The 24,929-nt window shown below is 47.2% G+C and overlaps 1 protein-coding gene across 2 annotated transcripts; it reads left to right on the forward strand.

The window, feature by feature from the left end:
• Positions 1-14,617: 14,617 nt before the first annotated feature.
• Positions 14,618-23,255, forward strand: DNAJB5 (DnaJ (Hsp40) homolog, subfamily B, member 5). Of its 2 annotated transcripts, XM_006898528.1 has the most exons (5): positions 14,624-14,808; positions 15,662-15,809; positions 18,155-18,399; positions 21,038-21,639; positions 21,838-23,255. In XM_006898528.1, exons 1-5 carry the CDS (start codon positions 14,646-14,648, stop codon positions 22,069-22,071), a joined length of 1,392 nt encoding a protein of 463 aa, XP_006898590.1. In that variant the 5' UTR covers positions 14,624-14,645; the 3' UTR covers positions 22,072-23,255. The 2 variants fall into 2 exon arrangements, with proteins under 2 accessions (XP_006898591.1, XP_006898590.1); XM_006898529.1 differs by lacking the exon at positions 15,662-15,809 and having other exon boundaries at positions 14,618-14,808.
• Positions 23,256-24,929: the final 1,674 nt, after the last annotated feature.

Genomic DNA, 24,929 nt, shown 5'->3' on the forward strand with positions numbered 1-24,929 from the left:
TCCAGATTTCTTGGCACAACTTGGTGAGCACATCCAGGGCAACATCTGTTATCTGAAATACTTCAATTGGTATACCATCTATTCCTGGGGCCTTATAGAGTTAAGAAAACTAAGGTGTGGAAAAGTATTTGGAGGACTTCTTATGTGCCATTGGGGACAACTCACAGTGACCCAATGAACAGCAGATCTGTGCCCTATCCCATCCAGTGTCGTCTTCATCAGGCTGCCGTCAGCATGTCCGTCCATCTCATTAAGGAACACTTCTCTTTCCCTGGCCTTCTACCTCTCCTAGCACGATAGCCCTTTCCAAGAAATACGCTTTTCTAGCAACATGTGCAAAGTATGAGAAACAATGCTTCACCATCCTTACTTCTATGTAACATTCCTCCTTCATCTTCTCCAAGACATACCTATTTGTTCTTTTGGCAGTCCATGAGATAGTACTATTCTCTAACACCACAACTCAAAGACATCAATTTCTTGTCATTATTGTCATTCTGTAAACTGTTCTGTCACTATTTATTATTATTCATTGTCTCAGATGCATAGCAAGTTATTAAAAAGATCATGTCCCCTTAGTCTTTAAACTGATATCCTTGATACTCAGTACTTTGGAGAGATGCTTGATAGCAGACTTCCCCAACATAACGTGTCTTGATTTCTTGACTGCTGATGGTGCCAAAGGTTTTGATTATTGATCCAAGATGAAGTCATTGACAATTTAAATATGTTCTCCACCTATCATGATTTTGCTTATTAACCCAAAGGTGAAAATTTTTTTTAATTGTTTTCCTTTTTTTTTTTTTGTGTGTGTGTGTGTGTGTGTACCATCAAATCAGATCTGACTGGTACAGGAGGAGATTGCCCTCTTTCTCCAGCAGAGGATCTGGTGGATTCAAACTGTGTCCCTCAGGGATTGCAGTGCAGCTTCTTGGCACTCCCAGACCTCCCTGAAAAATGCTTGTTAATGTTGAGAAGTAATCTAGACTGAAGGCTCTAGTCTTTGACCTGCAGCAAGTGCTTCAAATCCTCTTAGCAAGCAAGGAAGATTGTGTCATCTGCATAACAGGTGCCAATCCTGATGCCAATTTTTTCTTCCTGGAGTTCAATTTCTCAGATTATTTGCTCAGCACACAGACTGATTTAGTATGGGGGAAAGGATACAGCTCTGACACACACTTTTCTTGATTTTAAAGCATACTGTGTTCCCTTCCTCTGTTTGGACAACAGCTTCTTGGTCTAGGTATAGGTTTCGTATGAGCATATGCTCTGAGAGTCTCATTCTTCTCAATGTCATCCATAGTTTGTTATGATCTACACAGTCAAGTGGCTTTGCATCGTCAATAAAGGACTAAGAACTGTTCATCTGGTATTCTCTGCTTTCTGCCAAGATCCATCTGACATCAGCAATGATATCCCTAGGCCATGGCCTCTTCTAAACCCAGCTTGAACTGCTGGTAGTTCTAGTCATTATTGGATGATCTTCAGCAATATTTTACTTGCATGTAATGATAATGTTCAATAATTTCCACATTGTGTTGGATCATCTTTCTTGGGAATGGGAACAAATATGGATCTTTTTCAGTCAATTGGTCAGATAGCTGCCTTCCAAAGACTTTGGAGGACTACGAAGTCCCTATACATCCCTTTCACATGATGACCACCGAACTCATATCGGTAGGTAGGCATGCTTCCCTAGGTTGTGTCAAAGTCAGATACTCCCAAAACCACTTTTTAAAAAAGAACACTACCATCAAGTCAATTCCAACTCAATGAGGACTTTCCATTAGGTTATTAAGACTGTAAATCTTTATGGGAAGAAACTGCCTATCTTTCTGCCATAATGTGACTGGTGGATTTGAAGCACCAATCTTTTGTAATATGCCATAATTGCTTCTTTCCAAAGCCAGAGAGGCTCATTAGTACAAATAATTGCTAATATTTTTGAACTCTGAAACTATACACACTGGGCACTACTAAGGACTTTGCATAAATTAATTCTTCTAGTTAATAAAATAATCCTATGAGATCTGTACTATTATTGTTGAGTGCCATCAAGTTGAGTACAACTCATAGTGACCCTGTGAACAACAGATCTGAACCCTGTCCTATCCTGTACCATCCTCACACTTCCTGACACATTAAAGCCCATTCCAACAGTCACTGTGTCAATTCACCTGGTCGAGGGTCTTTCTCTCTTTCACTGACCCTCTACCTTTATAAGCATCATGGATTTCTCCAAGGAATAGCCCCTCCTAGCAGCATTCCCAAAGTATGTGAAACAAAGCATCATCTTTGCCTCCAAAGAACTCCCTGGCTGCACTCACTCTGAGATAGATTTGTTTGTTCTCTTGGCCATCCATGGGACATTTACTGCTCTTCTCCAACACCACAGCTCAAAGGCATAAATTCTTCTCTGCCATCCTTTTTCATTGTCCAGCTCTCAGATGCATAGCAAGTGAATGGAAAGACCATGGCCTGAATCAGATGCACTTTAGTTCTCAAACTGACATCATTATTCCTCAGTAATTTGGAGAGGTCCCTAACTGCAGACATCTTCTGATCTCCTGACTGCTGGTACCAAGGGTGTTAATTGTGGATTCAAGTGAGATGAAGTTGTTGACAGTTTCAATCTTTTCTCCATCCATCATGATGTTGCATTTCAGTCCAGTGGTAAGAATCTTTGTTTTCTTGACATGAGATGCAATCCATACAGAAGGCTGCATTCCTTGATCTTCTGCAACACATGGTTCAAGTCCTCCTCACTTTCAGTAAGCAAGGTTGTGTCATCTGCATAATGCAAGTTATTGATGAGTCTCCCTCCGATCCTGATGCCACGTTTCTCTCCACAGAATCCAGATTCTCAAATAATTTGTTCAGCATACAGATTGAAAAAGCAGGTCGTCTATGAATGGTTTAGCACCACACTCCCCACAAATGAACGTGCGCTGCATAATGGGCAAGGGGGGGGCACACTTCTGGCCGCTCCCCTGTGTTGAGTACTGACTTTCAATAGATCACAGTGAGGGAGCTGCTCTGCTACATACGAAACCCCGACCCAGAAGCAGGTTGTCAGCATACAGATTGAATAGATAATGGAGAGCGAATACTACCCGGATGCACTCCCTTCTTAATTTTAAACCATGTAGTGTCCCCTTGTTCTGTTTGCACAACAGCCTCCTGGTCTAGTTATAGGTTTCACAAGAGAACAATAAAGTGCTCTGAGATCCTCATTCTCCTCAGTGTTAGCCACAACTTGTCAAATCCACACAGCCAAATGCCTTTGCATAGTCAGTAAAGCATAAATGGACATTCTTCTGGTGTTCTTTACTTTCAGCCAGAATCCATGTGACATCAGCAATGATAACCCTAGTGCCAGCCTCTTCTAAATCCTGCTTGAGCTCCTGGAAGTTTCCTATCTATATACTGTTCTGGCTGGTTTTTAATTATCTTCAGCAGTATTTTGCTTGCATGGATTGTTAATTATATTGTTTGATAGTTGGATCACCCTTCTTTGGAATGGAAACATATATAGAACTCTTCCAATTTGTTGGTCAAACAGTTGTCCTCCAAATTTTCTGGCATAGACTGGTGAGCACATCCAGGCCTATATCTGTTAATTTAAACAAGTCAATTAGTATCCCGTCAATTCCTGGACCTTTATTTTTTGCCTGCCTTCAATACCTAGTTTATGAAATCCGTACAGATGAGTAAATTAAGAAACAAAGAAACTGAATAAGTATTTCAAACAACACCATCACACAGCTGACAATGGGAAAAATCGGCTTGCTTCAGAGACCATGTCCAGAGTCCATAACAGTTTATCATATTGCCTGTCAAAATAACATCAAAGAGACCTGCTGCTGTGTGGTATAGTGCCTCTCCTCCACCCCTAGGAATACACATGCACATGTAGCCCTGTCACAGGACTTTCTTACATTCTGCACAGCACTCCTCTTCACACAGAGTTCAAATGCTTCTTTGCCCAGGAGTTTTCCTCTGAAACCAATCAAGTTCAAAGGCAACTTAATGACTGTCTACAGGCCCTTTCTCCTGGTGGGTTTGACGTGGCATTTTGATCAGCAGCCAAATGTTTTAATACATGCCACCTCGGTTCCTTCAAAGGGAAACAGTGGTTACTAAATTTGCTAAAAGTAAATGGTCTCTTCCCCACCCTACACCATGTTTGAAGTGCTGCTTAAAGTTTGGCTTTTCAGAACCTCAGCTTGTTGTTATGCACCACTGAGTTACCTGAGACTCATAGCAACCCTACACACAGTAGCTCTGAACTCTATCCTATCCTGAGCCAGTCACACTGTCTCCAACACATCTGCCCCTACTATCTCAGTCACTATGTCAATCCATCTCATACTGATCTTCCTCTCCTGGGCTGTCCCATCACCCTTCTGTTCATGATGTCCTTCTCCAAGGACTGGTCCCTACTGACCACATGACCAAAGCATATGAGACGGAGCTTCAAAATCCTTGCCTCTAGAGAGCAAATTGTTTTCACTCTCTCCAGAACAGACTTGTTTTATTCTCTTGGCAGACCGAGATATGTTCAATACACTTCTCTAGTACCACAACTCAAAAGCATCAATTCTTCTCTCATCTTTATTCTGTAAAATATGAAAAACAATCCTGTCCTGTCTTCCTCTAGGTTGTTAGTTGAGTAAGGCCAGAGTAGATGAGTAGAAAGAGCTTTATATCCCATAAGGCACTAGATGAGCAGAAGGGATTTCTAGCCCCATAGAAGGCTGCAATTGTCTCATCCTCCACGCTCCCAGTTACAGTGCAAACACTGCTGGTGTGCTCTGTCCACAGTGCTGAAGTTACCGTCAAGCCAGCTGGGGCCCTCCAGTCCTTTAATCTTAAAGCCTAAAGTAAGCATAAAGTGTGAAGAAAAAAAAACAAACCCTAAAAAAAAAGTAAGCATAAAGTGGAGAAGTTTCCAAACCCAAGGATTTACACAAAACTTCATAAGTTTTCATTAAAATCTTAATTTAAAAGTCCAAATCATCTTTGGTTTTTAATGTAAATATAATACTCCTTTCAAAAGCTTATCAGTACCACTCTCCATCAAGTCAATTCTAATTTGCAAGAACCTCATGGGTATTTTCCACCAAGTTGAATTATGTTCCATAAAGATTTTAGTGATGAATTTTTAAGGAAATTTACTACCAAGCCTTTCTACTGAGACACATTTGATTGTACTCAAACCACCCACTTTACAGTTTTAGCAGCTGAGAAAATTAACTATTTGCACCATCCAAGGACTCACAGCAAGTACAAATGAACAAGAGGTGATTTACAGCTCAGGGCTTGTAGGAGTAATATAAGTGAACAGTATGATGTGGCTACCAGAAATCAGGGAGCTCTGGTGGTCTAGTGGTAAGAAGTGCACCACCAGCCCAAAATCACACAGTTCAAATCTACCAGCTGTTCCAGGGGAGAAATGAGGGCAATCTCCTCCTGTGTGACTTACAGCCTCTGAAAGCCCAATGAGAGGGTTAGCTATGACTCAATTCTGACTTGACAACATATAACAACAACCAAAAATCAATTGATACAATCTGAGGCTACATGAAAAAGGAGCTTAGAGTCAGAGGAAAGAGGCAGGCTAACTTGTTTGTGTACTGCTGGTTGGTGTTAAAAGCTCATGAAAGCTGGCTACCATAAACAAATCCATCCATGGAACACAGTCTTAGTGGCTGGAATTAAACAAAACAAAATAGGAGCCAGTGAAGACAGGAGAAGTTCAACCTGGAGAGGCTCAGCCTTGAAAGATGCAGATGGCTGATATCTACCAGATTGGGAAGATGAGGATCTTCTCAAGAGAAAAGCTAACACCAAAGATGGGCACTCCGAGGCAGCTGGTGTCTGTTAATAGGACAAGAAGATAACTGGGCACCAGGGAAGTTGTATAACCATGTGACAGAAATGTGGGCTGGTATTAGACACCTTACTAGATGTGCAGTTCTCTTGAGAATTTAGATGGCAGTAAACGGTTAAGCACCTTCTGGTGCACAAGTCCTAAGTCTGACCAAGGTAGAAGATGATTACTTGATGATTTTAAGGACCCACAGGACTTCAAAGTTTTGGAGTCACTGAGTTGGAAACTTTGTTTGCTCGTTTTCCTTTCAATCACAGTGCCACCAGCACTGAATTCTGACCTAAGTAACAGAGAAGATCCTAGGTCTCCATATGTCTAATACCCCTTTCACAGGTTTGTTTTACAAATGCCAGTCATAGAACTTGATATTGTACGCCCTCTGCTGGTCATTATGCACTATTTCCTCTCACTCCAAGGCAAGAAATAACTCCTTTAAAGTTAAGGTACTAGCCAGAATAAGTTCAGAACATGGAGAAAGAAGCAGAGTGAGCACCTGAAGAGTTATGTCCTTTGTCATTACTCTGTGTGTAGGGCCAGAATTGAGTCCATGGATGAGTTCTGGAATCTTGTATCATGATCGATGGAAAAAGGATTGGAGTTATCAATGATTTTGCTTAGTCAATAATGAACATTCTTGGTACTAGCAGTCAGGAGATCAGAAGATATTTTTGGTTGGTTTTTTTGCTTTGTCCAATGAATTATTTATTCATTGCAAATACTTTTTTGTTTTTAATACAATTTTGTTTAATTGTGATTTTAAGGAAAGTTTACAGAGAAGTTAGATTTTCATTCATCAATTGTTAGACATTTTACTCTCACTCCCTCCCTTCCTCCTCCCCAAGTTAACTTTTTTAAAAATGTATTTTTCTTGGTTTTCATAGAATAATTCTTTACATTTTGTTTCTTTCGTATACACTGTGTTTTACGCAATCTTTCATTTACATTGTGTTTCTTCTTTATTTTTTAATTTCCATTCATTCATTGTCCCAAGCTTTTCTCCTTGCCCACCCCTCCCCGTAGTTCACTTTTCTCTTTGACAAGTAAAAAAAAAATATTGTTATACACCTCCTCCTGCCCAGTCTACTCCACTATGCAGGTTTCATTCTGGACTCTTGTCATCAAAATAATACCTAATCATATATTCCTCCTAAACAGTACTTTCCCTATTTATCCCCTCTTAGTTTTCCCCCAACTCCGATGTCATTCCCACTTTAAACAGTGGCATTGTACAGTATTTGTCCTTTTGTGACTGAGATATTTCACTCAGCATAATGTTCTCCAGAAGATGTTTTGCACTGGGCAAGTCCATTGTCAGAGACTTCTCTAAAATACTCAAGAACAATTATAGTGTAAGATTGAAGACTAAGGTGTGCCTGATTCAAGCCATGGTCTTTTTTTTCTATAATTATATTTTATTCATTTTCATAAACATTTACAGAGATTTTGGGATTCCATTCATTCATTGTTGCACTATTCTCTCTACCCTCCTCCCAGTTTGTTCTTGTCCAAATGCCACAGTGCTTGTAAAAGCCAGTTCTGATTAATCTCCTTTGTCAGTGTGTCCTTTGCCATTCACCATGGTCTTTTCAATCACTTGCTACACATCTGAGAGCTGGACAATAAATAAAGATGACAGAAGAATCCATGCCTTTGAGCAGAAGAATAATTGAGTTGTAGTGTTAGAGAAGAGTATTGAATATGCCGTTGACTGCCAAACGAACAAACAGATATGTATTGGGAAAAGTGGAGTCAGAGCACTCCTTCAAGGTAAAGATGGTGATACTTCACCTCTCATACTTTGGACATGTTGGGAGGAAGGGCTACTCCTTAGAGAGTGAAAACATGATTGAAAAGAAAGAAAAACTACAACACGGTGACTGCAGGAATGGACTCTAGTGTATCAAAAAAGGTGAGGATGGCACAGGATAGAACAGGGTTCAGATCTAAGAGGAATGTGGCAACAGGATTGGTGGAAGAGTCATCAACAACCTGCGTTATGCAGATGACACAACCCTGCTGGCTGAAACTGAGGAGGACCTGAAGCGCTTGCTGCAGAAGGTCAAGGACTGCAGTCTTCGATATGAATTGAAGCTCAACATCAAGAAAACAAAGATTCTCACCCCTGGGACAATTGACAGCATCAGTATGGATGGGGAAGAGATTGAGATAGTTAACAGTTTTAGTTTGCTTGGCTCCACAATCACCACTCTTGGTAACAGCAGCCAGGAAATCAAGAGACGAATTGCATTGGAAAAATCAGCTATGAGGGACCTCTCAAGAGTACTGAAGAGCAACAACGTCAGGCTTGAGACTAAGGCGCACCTGATCCGGCCTATAGTCTTTGCAATTACATGCTATGCATCAGAGAGTTGGACAGTGAATAGGGTTGATAGAAAGGGAATTGATGCCTTTGAGCTGTGGTGCTGGAGAAGAGTGTTGAATATACCATGGACTGCTAGGAGAACAAGCAGGTTTGTTCTGGGGAAGGTGAAGCCGGAATGTTCCTTGGAGTCAAGGATTCTGAAGCTTCGTCTGACATACTTTGGGCATGTTGCAAGGATGGACTGGTCCTTGAAGAGGGACATCATGTTTGGCAGAGTGGAGGGGCGGCGAAGGAGAGGAAGACCTTTGATGAGATGGATTGGTTCTGTGGAGCAGTGGGAATAAGTGCATTTGAGATGCCTAGGTTGGCACAGGGTAGAACAGCGTTTAGAGCTCTTGTACATAGGGTCGCTATGAGTCGCAAATGACACATGACAACAACAACAACATACGTGACTCAATGACAACCAGCAACAACATCTCTAGGAGGAGCGCTAAGGCTGTGGTTGTGTTTAAGAGAGTATCTCTGGTCCACAAGTATGACCAAGTAGGAATCTAGTTCTGAGGGCAAAAATGGCCCTCAAGGTGGAACCACCTAAATCTAGGCATGGATGTCAGCATAAACTATGTGTCCAGGATAAACACCAAGAGTCCGACCATGGGCAGGAATCAGTTTGTATCCAGGTTAATGGAACAATGTCGCATTTCTATACCTTGGTTAAAAACATCAGCCACTGGAAAACACAAGTGGGGATATTCCCTGAGAGATGTATGAGGGATGAGAGAGAGAAGGAAGAAAGGAGTCATTCATTTCTAAGAACCTCTTAACTATAATGAACAGGCTAGGGTCCCTTTTTTCCTCAGAAGATATATTCCAGAATTCTGGGTCCAGCTTCTTGTTAAAGCCCCCACGTTCAACCCTAGTACATACAGGTCAGAGGTACTATTTGGGGACAAGAGAGGCCCAAGGGTCACTCCTAAGGCTACAGAAAGAGCTAGCAACTGTGGGGGTGGTCTTCTTTCCCCCCAGGATTCTCTGTTTCTACTGGCAACAAGACCTGGCAGCCTCCCACATCCAGATCTTAGCAACCGTGGGAGCCCCTTGGCAACTGCTGCCATGGTGACAAGACAGGGAACAGGCTAGGGGGTGCACTTCCTCTGGAGTTTTCAGAATGTACAAGATAGGGTGCTCCCCCCTCCCTTCCATAGTCTGGGAGAGAACGTGCTCCTGTCTGAACACCTCCTCACTGGCACCCACCCCCGCCCCTGCCCACAGGTTCCGGTTCCCTCCGGGTAAGGAAATGAGGGACACCGAGGGTTATGACGTCTCCATAGGAGGGAGAGGGAGCGGGGGTGTTTGGCACTGACTGGATCACAGATGCCTGCATCCACTGGCAGGCACCGTGTTGGGATGTCAACGGCCATATACTTCATCCACTTTGCCATGGCGATACGAGGCCTACATAGTCATTTTATCACCCTTGAACATCAGCATACAACACTCCACACAGACAGCAAATGACACAGGAGTGGGCACACAAAAATCGATACCTTTTCCCTCACAGCTCCTACACAGATAGAAGATAGAAAGTTGTTGTTTGCCATGGAGTCAGACCTGACCTATTGCTGACTCCCCATGGATTTTCAGAAGCAGCAAATCATACAAGAGGAGATCGTCCATCTGTCCTCCACAGAGTAGCTGGTAGATTCAAACTGCATGCCTTTGAGATTGCAGCATAGCTTCTTGCCACTGGGCCATTTCTGCTGATCTATATATGGTACAAATAATTCACAATAAGATTCACACACATGCAGATGCACTCAGACATCTGTGAACATATGTTGTTGTTGTTGTTGTTGTTGTTAAGTGCCGTCGAGTCGCAGGCGACTCATAGCAACCCTATGAAGGAGAGTCCTTGACACTTGGGTGCCTTTCATCCTCTCTCAAAGTTCATAGGGTTTCTGGAGTGGATGCCACTCCTCCTTCCACGCTTGTTTAATCGGGGAGCCCCACCCCACTCTCAGTCCGCATTGGGTAGCCAACCATTAATGCATTTGACACATCCATGTCACAGTGTTCAGCCTCACAGCAACCACAAGTGACTGCAGGATGGCAACTTGTACACCAGGGCTATATGACCTAGAGGAATGTCTGCACAAAAACAATGAAAGACTGGTCTGAGGGCCGCGAACTAAAAGTCACCCACCTTTGTCTTGGTCACATCGTTTCTCTTCACTGGGCCAGCTGATATCTCTCTCGCTCTCTCTCTCTCACTCTCACTCTCTCTCTCTCTCACTCTCTTTCTCTCTCTGCTGTGAACATATATGTTGTTGTAATTGTTGTTAGTCCCATTGAGTCAACTGTGAACGAAAGTGACCCTATGAACCTTGCCCCATCTTGTACCATCTTCCCCATCACCAATATACTTGCTCTCATGATCACAGGCACCCTGTCAATCCATTTTGTTGAGGGTCTTCATCTCCTATGCTGAGTCTCCACCTTTCAAAGCATGATGTCCTTCTCCAAGTACTGGCCTCTCTGTACATGCCCAAAGCATTTGAGACAAAGTTTCACCATCCTTGCTTCCAAGGACCAACCTCATTGTACTTTCACTAAAGTAGACTTGTTTATTCTCTTGGTAATCCATGGGATATTCAGTACTCTTCTCCAGCAGCACAACACAAAAAAACATCAATTCTTCTTTCATCGTCTTTAATCATTGTCCAACTCTCAAATACGTAGCAAGTAATTAAAAAGACTATGACTTGGATCAGGTGTACCTTAGTCTTTAAGCTGACATTATTGCTCTTCAGCACTTTAGAAAGGTCCCTGACATGGGGAGCTCTTGTGGCCTAGTGGCGAGAAGCTGCACTGCGATCCCAGAGGCGTACGGTTTAAATCCACCAGATGCTCTGCCGAGGAAGGAGGGACAATCTCCTCCTGTACCAGTCAGATCTGATTTGATGGTACATACACATAAAAATAATAAAGTAAAAAAAAAAAGAAAGAAAGGTCCCTGACAGCAGATTTTTCCCAGTGCAGCTTTTGATTTCTTGACTGCTGGCATCCAGTATGTTGATTGTGGATCCAAATAATTTAAAATAATTGACAATTTCAATCTTTTCTCCATTTATCATGATATCAGGTCTAGTGGTAAGAAATTGCGCTGTAATCCCAAAGGCACATGGTTCAAATCGACCAGCTGCTCCACAGGAGAAGGATGGGCAATCTCCTCCAGTGTAATTTGTTGTTGTTGTTGTTGTTGGTGTGTACCATTGAGTCAAAACTAACTTTTACCTGACCCTCCAGTGGGTTGTCAGAGGCCATTAATCCCACATGTAATTTACTGCCTCTGAAGACCTGCCTCTGAAGACCTGCTGAAGGGTCAGATATGAGCTGGTTCCAACTTGATGGCACCCAACCACATCATGATGTTGCCTATTGACCCAAGGTGAGGATTTTAGTTGAACATACATAGTAATGGCCAACATTTCTTGGGCATTAACTCTATCTACATGCCACGCATCTCCGATTCTGGAAAGGGTTAAGCCGGGTGGCTCCTTGGAGGCAAGGATTCTGAGGCTCCGTCTAACTTACTTTGGACATGTTGTGAGGAGAGACCAGTCCTTAGAGAGGGACATCATGCTTGGGAGGGTGGAGGGACAGCGCAGGAGAGGAAGGCCCTCTATGAGGTGGATTGATTCAGTGACTGGGATAATTGGGATGGGAGTGTCAGAGACAGTGCGATTGGCACAGGACAGAGCGGAGTTTAGGGCTGTTGTACATAGGGTCGCTATGAGTCGCAGGCGACTCGACGGCACATAACAACAACAACAACACATGCCACGCTCAGAACTAAGTGCATTACATATGTTACCTTAATTAACCTTTAAAACAGCAATATTAAAAAGATGTAACTATTTCCTAACCTTATTTTACTAAGAAGGAAATGAGGTGCAGATATAGCAAGTAACTTCCAAAGATAGACAGTCTAGCTCCAGGGTCCACATTCTGACCCTCTTTGCTGCTCTGTATACCCAGTTACACACACACACACACACACACACACACACACACACTCCTGAGACCAAGAACAATGGGTTAATGCACAGCAGGAACGAATGAGCCAGACCACAGCGCCCGTGATGCCTGAGGGCACAGCACTGCCTACCCCTTGAAAAGCAAAGCCTACACTTTAACATTAGCAGGGGCCAGGTAAGGGCTGGTGACTAAACTCTGCCTCCGTGTTGGCACAGTCAGGACTGGAGGAGGCAAAAGGCATAGCGCTGGAATAGGAAGCGGTGAAGTCACCCACAGCCCAAGCCCCCTCAAGTCTGGAGGTGGGGAGTAAAAACCCCCAGATCTGAGGAGGCCAGGCACCAGACTGGGCCTCCTTACCCTCCTCCATTTGACACTATTCCACTCCCTCATCATCCCCCTTCCCCTCCTTTCCTCATTCTTTCACACGCCATCTCATCCCCTCTAATCCTTCCCTCCTACCCTATCTCCCTTGCTCACCCTGCGCTCTATCTCCCCTCCTCATCTTCTATTCCATTTACTCTCTGTCCCCTGCTCCATCAATTCCCCTCACCACACCTTATCACCCTTCTCACCCCAATTCTCTTCCTTTCTTTACACCTCATATCCTTTTACCGTTGGGATCCCCACACTGAATGCTTAAAGACAGATAATGAGAGCTAGTCAGTCCTGGCCCCAAGAACCCTAGACGCCTCCATCTGAAGGCTCTCTGTCCTAGGTGCTGATCTTCTCCAAACTTTAGTTTCCAACTCTACACTGTTCGAATGGCCTCATGGGGCCTGTCTCTGCAGTGGAGCAATAAAGTGAGAGCCACTGCCCTGGCCTGTCTTTTGTCCTCAAACCCCCAAAATTTACCCCCTCCCCCTCTTCACCCTCGGATTACCCCCTCCCCACCCCCGATCCCTCTAGCACAGATGGGCCTGGGAGACAGTGACGTGGGCGCCAGGCACCGTGTCTGCTCAAGCGGCGGCTTCCGCTGGCGGCCGCCTCCGCAGACCCGCCTGCTCTGAACAGCGGGGACACTGAGACTGAGGTTTAATGGGGAGAAGGGGGAGCACTGAGAAAGGATTCTGAGGGTTTCAAGAAAAGGGATCTTGGGGACCTGAGATGAAAGTTTAAAGCAGAGAGCTAGGATAGGGGAAAGGAGCACTGTGGCTCAATGCTTAAGCATTCGGCCTCTAACTGAAAAGGTGGCAGTTCAACACTACCAGCAACACAAAAGGGGAAAGAAGTCAGATTACATAAAGGTCTGGCAAACACTGTGGGACAGTTCAACACTGTCCTATATGTTCACTCTGAGTCTGGATCAACTCCAGAGCCATGGGGGTTAGGACAGATGATGACAGAGATGGGGTTAGGATATGGGAGATGACAGGAGCAGAGAAAAGATTAAGAATAGCACAGGATAGAAGAGGAATGAGGCGAGGAATAGAAAGATCATAGTGGTCACGAAGAGGTAACAAAGGGGGAACTGAAAGGCTTTGTCATATAGGGTCACTGTGGGCCAGAACTAACGAGCAGCATTCAACAAATAACTACAAAGTGCAGGAACTCAAAGGAGAAGTAGGATGAAGGTTTAAATGGAGACCAAAATAGAAGACTGTGGGGGTTGCTGAAAAGGGGCTGCTCACAGAAGGAGGTTTTTCTAGGATTAGAGGGTTACGGAGTGGATGAGAGGGGGTCTTAGAAATGAAATGGAGACGCTGAGCCTGGGGGCAGCTACCCAGGTGCTGATGAGAGATCATAAAAGTACTTCAAGTCTGCTTGACTGCTGAGGTCTTATTTGACGTTTAGTGTGTGCCATGTCAGGTCACCCACAATCAAGGTAAGCAGAAGCTTAATCAGGTCAGGTTTAATTCCAAGAAAGGCAGGTGAAACGGCATGACCTTTTGACCCTGGGGTGGGGACTACACCTCCCAGAGTGCACCGTCTCCCTCTTCCTCACCCTCCTAAAAGAAAGAATGTTCAGTGTTACAGCCAACTGGTGGTGGGTGCCGTTTTCCTTTAAGGCCGCCCTTGACGTTGCACTGATTCCAGAAGGTTCTCCCAGGATTCGAGCCGTGGCCAGTACGTCCCACCTTCTCAAACCGGAGATTGGACTAATATAGTTGCCCCAAGCTTGAGACTGAGCCCTATCGACGAACCAATAAAATCAAAGGGCGCGTGGAGTTGCCGCCCTCAGTTCCTTTCACCAATGACAAGACAAGAAGACGAAGAGGTGTGATTGATTGATCCCTGGATGCACCAATCAGACCCACAGCAGTCATTGCCTGGCATGTGTGCGCGTGTGGCCGGGTGACAGAGGCGGACTATGGGCGGCTCTCACCGAGCACTCGTTCAAAGATGTCCAATCACAGCAGAGCCTGCGCTGAGTGGCAGGCAGATGACGCAATGGACGATAGGGAGGCGGAGCCGTGGGGGCGGGTTCCCCGTGCCGCTGTCGGCCGCCGGCGGGCAGGCGACTCCTGTCCTGAGTGGAGGCGGCGGAGCCGGAGCCGGGGGAGGGGTCAGCGAAGATCTGACGGACCGCGGCGGTGCCCGCAGCTCCTCACTGGTGAGGGCGCTGAGTCCCTGGGGCGGGGGCATCACGAAGGCAAGGGTCTGGGTGTCAAGGGGGAGGGGAGGGAGTTGGGACACTGAGGGCCCAAAGGCTCTGCGATAGGGGTGCGGGGACTCGAGGTCCGCGAAGGTGCTCAGTGTCCGCGACCTGGGTTCGGCTCCCATAAGGGGCAGCCCGTGTCCGAGCTTGGGGTGGGAAGGGTCGGGTTTGGTTCCTCGGTGCAGAGGCGCTCCTGAAGCCGCCCAGCCAGCCAGCGCGGGTGACATCACCGACCACCCTTCCCCGCCAGCCCCCTCCCCCCTCTCTTTTCCCCCTCCTCTTCCTTCCCTCACCCCTCCCCTCCTCCCGCTGCCTTTTGTCCGGGCCCCGAGCTGCTCGGGGGGGCCCCCCCCACGCCCCTCCCCGCCCATCTGCGAGGGAGGAGACTCCGTCAGTGACTTCATTGAGTAGGTTCTTGGGATTGGGGTCGGATCCTCCCCTGAGAGAGGAACTGATTGCCTTCCGGGCCCTCACAGACAATCACACCTGTCACAGGTACACACGCTGCCACTCACGAGCACACGATCGCACTGCCAGCCTCACTGCCACACACCGTCACTCACAATCAGCCAGGCACTGCCGCACCTGAAAGCAGGTGGCAGCTGGACCCCATCCTTTCGTGCCACACCTGAGGATCGAGTCTGACTCCTGCTGTGCCAGTCAGGCCTGGCTGGGCAAGTGCCTCTGGGATTCCGAGGCGGTGGCTTCCAGAGCTGCAGCGGTCCCCGCGGGCTCCCGTGGAGCAGCCAGAGGTGAGGGGCTTGGCTGGGCATGTTTAAGCGCACAGTGCTCTCCTGCCCACCCCCAGCAGCACCCCCACTCCAGGAGGCACGAGGAGCTTTCCGGAGCTTCCCACACTTCTGGGGAGAAGACTTCTTAGCCAGCTTGATGTTTAAAATTCAGCTGGAGCCCTTAAAACTTCGAGCGTGGACGCTGAATGGGTTTGTAAAGTTTCGGTAAGTCCCTCCTGAGAAAGGCGCTCACACCCATTCCAAATCAGACTCTCCCATCGGCCAGCTCCCTCCATTGCCCACCTGCTCCCTTCATCCCATCCTCATTTCAGAGCCCGTTAAAGTCAAGATTCCCATTTCTACCTCACCCTGCATTCCTTCACATGGCAAACTTGTCAGGCAGCCATTGTCCATCTGCATCTCCTTCCATGTTTCAACTGTCTGTCTCTCCCTTTTAACCCTGTCAGGCCCCATTTTTCACTTGAGCCATTTCCATGCCGTCCTCATAGTCCTCTATCAGTATTTCATTTTCTGCATCGACCATCTCCCCTTGTTCTACCCCTGCCATTCCTCCCCATTTTTCACCCCTGCCCCTACATTAACATCCTCTCCATTTTTCTCCATCAAAGGCAGTGCCATGCCATGGGGGTTCCTTTGTCATTTCAGCACATGGCTTGTGGGTAATGGAAGGCAGGAAAAAAGGGAGGGAAGGAGAAGGAATAAAAAGAAGCAGTTTCTGAGAGCTTGCTCTGTGTGTGTGTATGTGTGTGTGAAGGTTTGAGAATTATGGGGTCCAGAGCAGCTAGCAGGTGGGTGCCAGAGAAGAAGCTGGCTGAGTGAATAGGTAATGCAGGGACAAGAGAAGGGTGGGTGGAGTAAGTACCCATTGCCTGGAAGCTGCTAGAGCTCTCTGGGGTACCCTTTTAGTATGCTAGGGTTCCTTCCGAATCCCAAAGGAAACAAAGTGTGGGCTGAGGCAGAGATGGCAGGCCACCACCACCACTACCCCCCACTCCCTCAATCCAGCTTAGACGGATTTTACTGCTGCTTCCGAAAATGGCTGCCCTCCCCCAGATGCTCTTTCTTCTTTGCCTCCCCCAACCCCAGCCTCCCCCACCAGGCGTGACATGCTGGTGGGGATGATGGGGGAGTACCCAACTTTAATGGAGCCTTCTCTTCGTCAGAGTGAGGTGACTCCCAGAGCCATGAGTCAACATAGCCACCTGCAACAGGCCCTGTGGGGGCAGGAACTAGGACCATTGTCCCCGCCTACCTAGAGACACAGAGGGCCTCCCCTTACCTAGTTACAGCTCTGACTCCTGCTAGGGCATCCTCATACACCCCACTGCTCTGAAGCAGCTAGAGGCAGGAAGATAGGCCCAAGATGTGGCTACCAGCCCAGGATATTGCTAGAAAGACTCTGGTTTCTCCCAGCTTTGTCAGGAGTTGGCCAAATCTCAGAAGAGCTTCTGGCCATTTCCCCCAGGTAACTCTAGCTAAAGGAAAGTCCCCCCTCCTTTTATATCTACCACCTACACATGGGTAGAAAGATGGACAAATGGAAGAATTAGAACCCTATCCTCTGTCTTACACACCAAATAACCTAGCACCTAACCTGGAAAAGACCATCACAGAAGTGTGGGTCTGGCACTAAGCCAGATCCTGAGCCACTGGTGAGGAAGGGGGTCAAGTCAGAGAGAGACTTGTAGGGAAGGTATTAAGGAAATGGTGCTTAATGCCCAGCTGTCTCCTAACAGCTAGGGGTTTAAAAGATCTGACCCCCTGGGATGCTTTTATTCATCAACACTGGTGTGTAGGCAACACAGACATGGCTTCACACAGTTTTGTGTGAAGACACTGGGAGATGAGTGAAGGGATCTGTTACCCTGGTTAGAGGAAAGACCTTGTCACCCTCTCTGTAGATGAAGGAGTTAGAAGTAGCAGTTTTCAAAGGCTGTGAGTCATGCTGTGATCTGAGTCACACGTGAGGGGTAGGTTGAGGGCAGCCTAAGAAGGCCTAGGGTCACCAGTGGCAGAGAGGACTCCAGGCATCCACACCCTCACTGAGTCTGGCTGACCAGGACAGTTGGATGAAATCCCAGGTCTGTCCCCAGTCCTGGGCCATTGCCCTAACTGCCCTCAGCCTGGGCACCATGCCTGAAGCATGGCGTAGGAGACCATGATGCTCGAGTGACCTCACTCAGTCCACTGATCTTCACCAGCTTCTGTGTGTGAACCTGTCAGTCCATGGTTGAGCCTAACTCAGCAGGGCCTCTCAGGGTCCTCAGAGTGACCCAAGGAAGTGGACTACAACCTCTAGCTTCCTGCTGGGAAAACCCAGGAACTGAGGAAGAATCCCAGAATCTTGGAATGTCAGAGCTAGAAGAGATCATCTAGTCCATCCTTTTCATTTTACAGATGGGGAGACAGAGGCTCAGAGAACAGGCATGACCTGCTGAAGGTCACACAGTGAGTCTTTTAGGGACTGTAGTATCGTCAGGAGGCAAGGCTAAGGCAGGAGGGGAGCAGGAGCTGGGGCATCAGGGATTTTTTCCCTGCATTTCTTTCAGAAACAAGGAGACCAGTGCCGGTCCAGTGGCTGTGATGGGAAAGGATTATTACAAGATTCTTGGAATCCCTTCGGGAGCCAATGAGGATGAGATCAAGAAAGCCTATCGGAAGATGGCCTTGAAGTATCACCCAGACAAGAACAAAGAGCCCAACGCTGAGGAGAAGTTTAAGGAGATTGCAGAGGCCTATGATGTGCTGAGTGACCCTAAGAAACGTGGCCTGTATGACCAGTATGGGGAGGAAGGTAAGAGGGCAGTGCTCCAGCCTGATGCTGAAGCCCTGTCCCTGTCTGGGGTCTGGGGTGAACCAGTAATCACAGTAAGGAACTGGAGGCTGAAGAGGGGGTGAGTGAGGCAGAAGAGACCATCCCACTAGCAAGTCTTACCACATTTCTCTCCCCTCTCTCTGTCCCCCTTCCTCCTCAAGTTCAGGCCTTAGAGAGGTTTGATTAGGTGCTTAGAGCTAGAGGCCTTCCCCTTTTTCCCAGCCTTATTAGTCCTGTCCCAAATCCCTGCTGCTTCATTGGCTGCTGGGGTGAGGGAGTGTGGGGCTCCCAAAGGACAGGACATTTACACCCATCAACATATAAATTTGGCCCTTAAGTGGCCTGGGAATTAACCACTGGAGCTCTGGGCAAGAGAAATAGTTGCCTCCCTGCCTGTCACATTTCAGAAAGCAGAATAGAGAGGTAGAGTTTTGCCTCTTCCAGAGGAAGTGGCAAAGATCCAAGAGTGGAAAAGGAACTGCTGCTGGCATCACACCCCCTCCCCGGGGTAGCTGGTGGCCACGCACAGGGCAGCAGGAAAGGTCCAAATAAAGCCTCTGAGAGGGTGGCCCCTCCCAGCACATCCCACGGGCATGATGTAGCTGCTAATTCTGGGCCTACCCCTCAGGGCCGCCTGCCATCCGCCAGCCACAAGCACCTGTCAGGCTATATTAAGAGACATTGTCACAGCTGAGGACTCTCCTTCCCGAGAGGAACTGTCCTTACTCCCTAATGGCATTCCCCCTTTCTTTAGCATTCTCCTCTGCCTCCTCACCCTCCTAAAAATTAAATGGGTTAATGATATGTACTGTTCTAATGCCAAGTAAGTGCTCAAAAGGATTTTTCCCTTCTCCTTCCTTCCTTCTCTGCTCACCCTCTGTGCACCCTAGTCCTCCAGCTCCCACTCCTTATTTTCTAATTCTTTCCACTCCCCCCCTGCTTACCTCTTAAATTTGCCAACTCCCAGATTCACTAGGCATCTGCTAGAATGCCCAGTATCCTTCCAACTGAGAACTTTTTCTCTTTGGGGCTGAGAAAGGAGGGGTGGGGAATAGCGAGGCCATGCAGACACCATGCCACCATGTGACCTGTCTAGGAATTGCACACATTCCTCCCCTGGGGCTCACCTTTGTTTAGGAAGAAAAGTGAGAGCCGAGAGAGCTCCACAAAAACTTCACAGGTCCTGCTTTACCAAGCATAAGGGAAAGGCATAAGCAAACAGAGTTGGGTGCAAACCCCAGACTAAAGGGCTTCTGCGGATGCAGCACAGCTGTAAGTGAACCTCCAGGGCCTTGGGTAGAGAAGCAACCTTGTAAATGTTTATATTTCTGTCTACCCTGCTTCCCTCCCCAACAGCCAGTGAGATCAAATGTCCACACAGATTCAGGGAACAGCCCTGGCTGAGGACAGGTTGTTCCGGGCTTAAAAAGGGGCTGGCCATGTATAACAGGAATCCCTACAGGGAGATATTATCGCCTCCTGTCATCAGTCCAACCTCCCTCTTCCTCTGTCTTCTTGAACTTACATGATAACAAGTCCCTTCCCAAGACCCTCCATAGAAGAAATAGACCCTGGTTCTTGGGGGAACGGTGAAAGGGCAGCTTAACTGCCTGCCATTTGGCCTCTAGGGAAACTCAGATCTGCCCAGTGGGTTTTGGAAACAAGAGACCAATTGAGTAGGTTCAGACTTCCCAGGCCAAGTGGAGTTCTTGAAGGAAGACCTCAAAGAAGAGAGCCTCTTCCCCCAGCCTGAGTTCTACTCCTAAGCCTACAAATTCTGGATCAGTTCTCAGTGTTAATAATGTACTCTTATTTCCCCTTCATCCGTCCCTCTTATACTCCCATGAAGGCTGCCTCTGGGAACCTGAGCCCCTGAGACAACTGGGCTCTTGACGTGTCAGCCCATTTGTACACTGTGACAGTCCAAACCCATTGTGAAATAGCTTCTCGTCTTCCTTCTAATTTCCCATTTGGACAGAAGTCAGAGGACAGGGAAATACTGCAGAATTAAGAATCAGCTTCCTTTCTGGCCTGTGTTATGACAGGCCACTTACAACCTCCCCCCTCCCCCCACTCAAATCCTACGTGATTGTTTCTTGCCCTGTATTTCTCTAGAAAGATTTGGGAGCCGGGTATGACTTTTAATGTGATCCTGGGCCAGCGGATCAACTATTTGGTTAAGAAGTCTCTAGGCATGTTGTTGTTAGGTGCTGTCCAGTGAGTGTGACTCACAGTAACCCTATGAACAACATGGAAAAGATGACAGACTGGAGGTCACATCTCTACGTTCTCTGTAGGCTTTTCTGATAATTGGGGTCCTCAGTCTCTTTGAACTCAAGACATCTGGATACTGGGCTAGCTTTAGCTCAGCAGGTTCCTGGACAAAAGCATCTTGTTGGAGACCCATGGGCACTATCCAGCAGCCCTTGGGGGGAAAAAGGAAAATGGAAGGGAAAAGATATTTGTTATTATTAAATATGTAATTAAGAGGAGAAATTAATCCTGCCAGTGGCATCACTTCCTTTGTCATCCTGACCTCTCGGGTAATTTGTCGAGGAGAAGAGACTGTGGAGCTAGCCTGCGCCGTACATACTGCCCTAACCTCTCCTCCCTCCAGGTCTGAAGACCGGCGGTGGTTCCGCAGGCGGCTCCAGTGGCTCCTTTCACTACACCTTTCACGGGGACCCCCACGCCACCTTTGCGTCCTTCTTTGGTGGTTCCAACCCCTTCGATATCTTCTTTGCCAGCAGTCGCTCCACTCGGCCCTTCAGTGGCTTTGATCCCGATGACATGGATGTGGATGAAGATGAGGACCCATTTGGTGCCTTCGGCCGCTTTGGCTTCAATGGGCTGAGTAGGGGTCCGAGGCGAGCCCCAGAGCCACTGTACCCTCGACGCAAGGTGCAGGACCCGCCGGTCGTACACGAGCTGCGGGTGTCCCTGGAGGAGATCTACCACGGCTCCACCAAGCGCATGAAGATCACGAGGAGACGCCTCAACCCGGACGGGCGAACTGTGCGCACCGAGGACAAGATCCTGCATATTGTCATCAAGCGCGGTTGGAAGGAAGGCACCAAGATCACCTTCCCCAAAGAGGGGGACGCCACACCCGACAATATCCCTGCTGACATCGTTTTTGTCCTCAAAGACAAGCCTCACGCACACTTCCGCCGAGATGGCACCAACGTGCTCTACAGTGCCCTGATCAGCCTCAAAGAGGTGAGGTTTGGGAGACTGGGGACCGGGGAGGGGGCGCATGGGCGTATGTGCGCGTGCATGCACGTGCTCACGTGTTCTGGGGGAGATGATGGGAGATTGTTCCCACCAGCTGGGCTATTCTTTCCCACATCAATCATTTTCCTCTCTTCCCACTCTGCTCCCACGTCTTCCTCACGTTCCCTCATTTCCCCCCACCAGGCACTATGTGGCTGCACGGTGAACATTCCCACCATCGATGGCCGAGTGATCCCTTTGCCCTGCAATGATGTCATCAAGCCAGGCACCGTGAAGAGACTCCGTGGGGAGGGGCTTCCCTTCCCGAAGGTGCCCACCCAGCGCGGGGATCTCATTGTTGAGTTCAAAGTTCGATTCCCAGACAGATTAACACCACAGACAAGACAGATCCTTAAGCAGCACCTCCCCTGTTCCTAGGCTTTACCCAGTCAGCCCAGAGTCTACCACAGCAATACCCCCTATTACCCTCACTCAGTGTGGCCCAGCTCAATGTCCACAGGACATGGACAACATTTACTAAATGCAAAAAAAAAAATAGGCCACTGGTTTTCAGGAAAATGTTTCTTGTCCTTGACCCTCCATACAGCTGGGCTGCCTTCGGAGAGTGGGGGCAGTAGGGAGAGCTGGCCCAGTGCAAGGGTCAATTTTCATGTCACTAGTTATGAATCCAGTTCCCACTCAAGTGGCTGGAGAGTGACCTGAGTGCTACTTGAAGCTAGAGCTTCCTTGTCCACGCCTGTAAATAGCATGTCCTCCTTCCTCTCTCAGCTTTGCTGATAACTTTCCTCTCCCTTCTCTGGCCTCCTAACAGAGGAGGAAGAGAATAGAAAGGATACAGCTTTACCACCTCCACCCAAGGACCGCAGTGTCCACACTCAGAGCGCCAAGTTACCATACCCATATTCACGCATCCGAACCACACACCAAGAGCTGTCTCTAACTCTCTAGGGTTGAGATAGGAAGGGAAGATCACAAGACAGCCCCCCAGGAATAGGACCCTTGAGCACGAGACACTTTTCATTCGGGGCAAGGAGCTGAACAAGGCCCTCAGCAGCCTCCCGATAGCTCTGCCTGCACACCCCAGAGCAGGACAGTCTGTCCTCCTTACTGCTCTGGGTGTGTGCAAAGGCAGGGGGTGGAGGGGAGCACTTGCTGTCTTAAGGCTAAGAGATAGGAAGCAGTGTCCACCACCCAGTCCTCATCAGGGAGGGAAAGGGCTTTGGGGGCAGGCAGCAGCTATTCTCCATCAAGAGATTCAGGGTCACAGGTTTCTTCCCACACCTCTGAACTCAGGGCCTTGCCACCCTCAAACTTCCAAATCCCACTTTTGTGATATGTGAAGCTACTTATTTCTTATCCATCCTGGAGGCTGTGTGGGGACTGTCCAGCCCTTTTATGCCTATGTAACCCCACCCCATCCCCACAGTTATGCAAAGGTCAATTAGTGAAGGAGCTGGGAGAAAGACTGGTTCATCTGGTTACTGGGATGGGGTCTTTAGATTTTCTCACTTTGACAAGCCCTTGAATGTTTTTATAGTAGTTTTTTTGTATTTTTTTGTAATGACAGTATTATGGGGGGGAAATAAAGTATTTTAAAAATAGGACATCTGAGCAAGAGTAATGAACCTTGGATGAGGGTGGGGGTGTGCTGTCATGTCAATTTCCATCAAGGTCCATGGTCACCTCTGAATAGCAGGCCCATATAGATAAAGCAGACTCCTTTCCTTCCCTGAAGTTCAGGCTCCCAGAATTCCATATACATACACCTTAAACAGTACAAATGGAAGACTGCATCAGTTGGTTATTAGAACAAAGATATGGAAAGAATAAATAAACTTGGTTACAAAAAACAGAGACCATCTTCTTCAAAGAATATGGTAGCATGAAAATGGATATAGATTTTGAGACAAAAATGGATTGAAATCTTCCCTGGAGAGAAATTTTCTCCTAAGAAAGGATAGCGTTTTCTTGCTGACCAGAAGAGACACACCTCCAAGAACAGGATCTGATAGAACAGACACAGTGACTTTAATTACCTAAACTCCTTGGTCCATGTTGGCAGAAGTAGCTTGGGATACAGGTTACTTAGGAGGCTGTAAACTCAATTTCTGATTCTTGACTTTCACTGTATTCTAGTAATATCTGGCCTGGCCTCTGACCCAATGCAGAGTCAACTCAGGACCTCCTGCCTGATCTGACACTTGTCACTCACCTTGCATCTAAGTAGAAAGGATTTATTGTAGTCAAAAGAAGACCCATCTGAGGGCTCTGCTAGGTCTAATGTTCCTCATAATGCAGACTTTCCTTCTTTCATGAAGTTCACACTGAGTGCCCAGATTCTTCTCCAAGATCCGGGCCATGATTGACACACTCCTAGTTCAGGGTCCCCACTGCCATGAAGAAGTCTCTACCTTCAGCTGACTTGTGCTCCATACTGAGGATGACATGGACTTGGCTGTTTTCAGGGAAACTTCCTAGTCTTTAACTTTTTTCTAAGGAAAAACGTGGTAAGGAGTACCCGTGGTGGACAGTGTTGGCTGGAGCTTCCCGACTAAAACAAACCTGGAAGTAGGAGCGGCATCCACTTCCGAAATGGCTTTCCTCCAGAAACTCTATGTACAAACAAAGCTCAGGCCTTTCGTTCATAGGGTCGCTATGAGTCGTCTACGACTCAGTGGCACCTAACAACAATAACAACGACGACATAGAGATACGTTGGCCTAGTGGGAAGAATGTTATGCTACCAAGCTGAAGGTGGGTGATTTTAATCTGCGGCCCTCAGGCCATGTTCAAATTGTTTTCCTGTCAAAGATTCTTCTAAGTGGTATAGCACTGGTCTGTGCGTTGCTGTACAGAGGAGGTAACTCATGGTTGCTGTGATGCTGAACACTGGGACACTGATGTGCCAAACGTGGTAATAGTTACCCATGGTAGACAGTGTTTGCTGGCGCTTCCCAACTAAAACCAGCCTGGAAGCAGGAGCGGCATCCACTTCTGAAATGGACTTGCCTCCAGAAACTCTGTGTACGAACAGTGCTCAGGCCTTTTGTTCATAGGGTCACCATGAGTTGTCTACGACTCAACGGCACCTAACAACAACAACAACAGTTAGAAGACATTGATTCTTCTTTGGTCTTCCTTATTCATTATCCAACTTCCAGATGCATAAGAAATTACTGAAATAACATATCAGATAAGGGACTTATATCCAGAATTTATGAAATACTTGAGCACCACAACAAGATAAAGGTAAATAATCCAATAGAAAAATGGGC

The sequence above is a fragment of the Elephantulus edwardii genome, unplaced genomic scaffold (genome assembly GCF_000299155.1).
Source record: "Elephantulus edwardii isolate Elephantulus edwardi_28Jun2011 unplaced genomic scaffold, EleEdw1.0 scaffold00232, whole genome shotgun sequence".
NCBI lineage: Eukaryota > Metazoa > Chordata > Mammalia > Macroscelidea > Macroscelididae > Elephantulus > Elephantulus edwardii.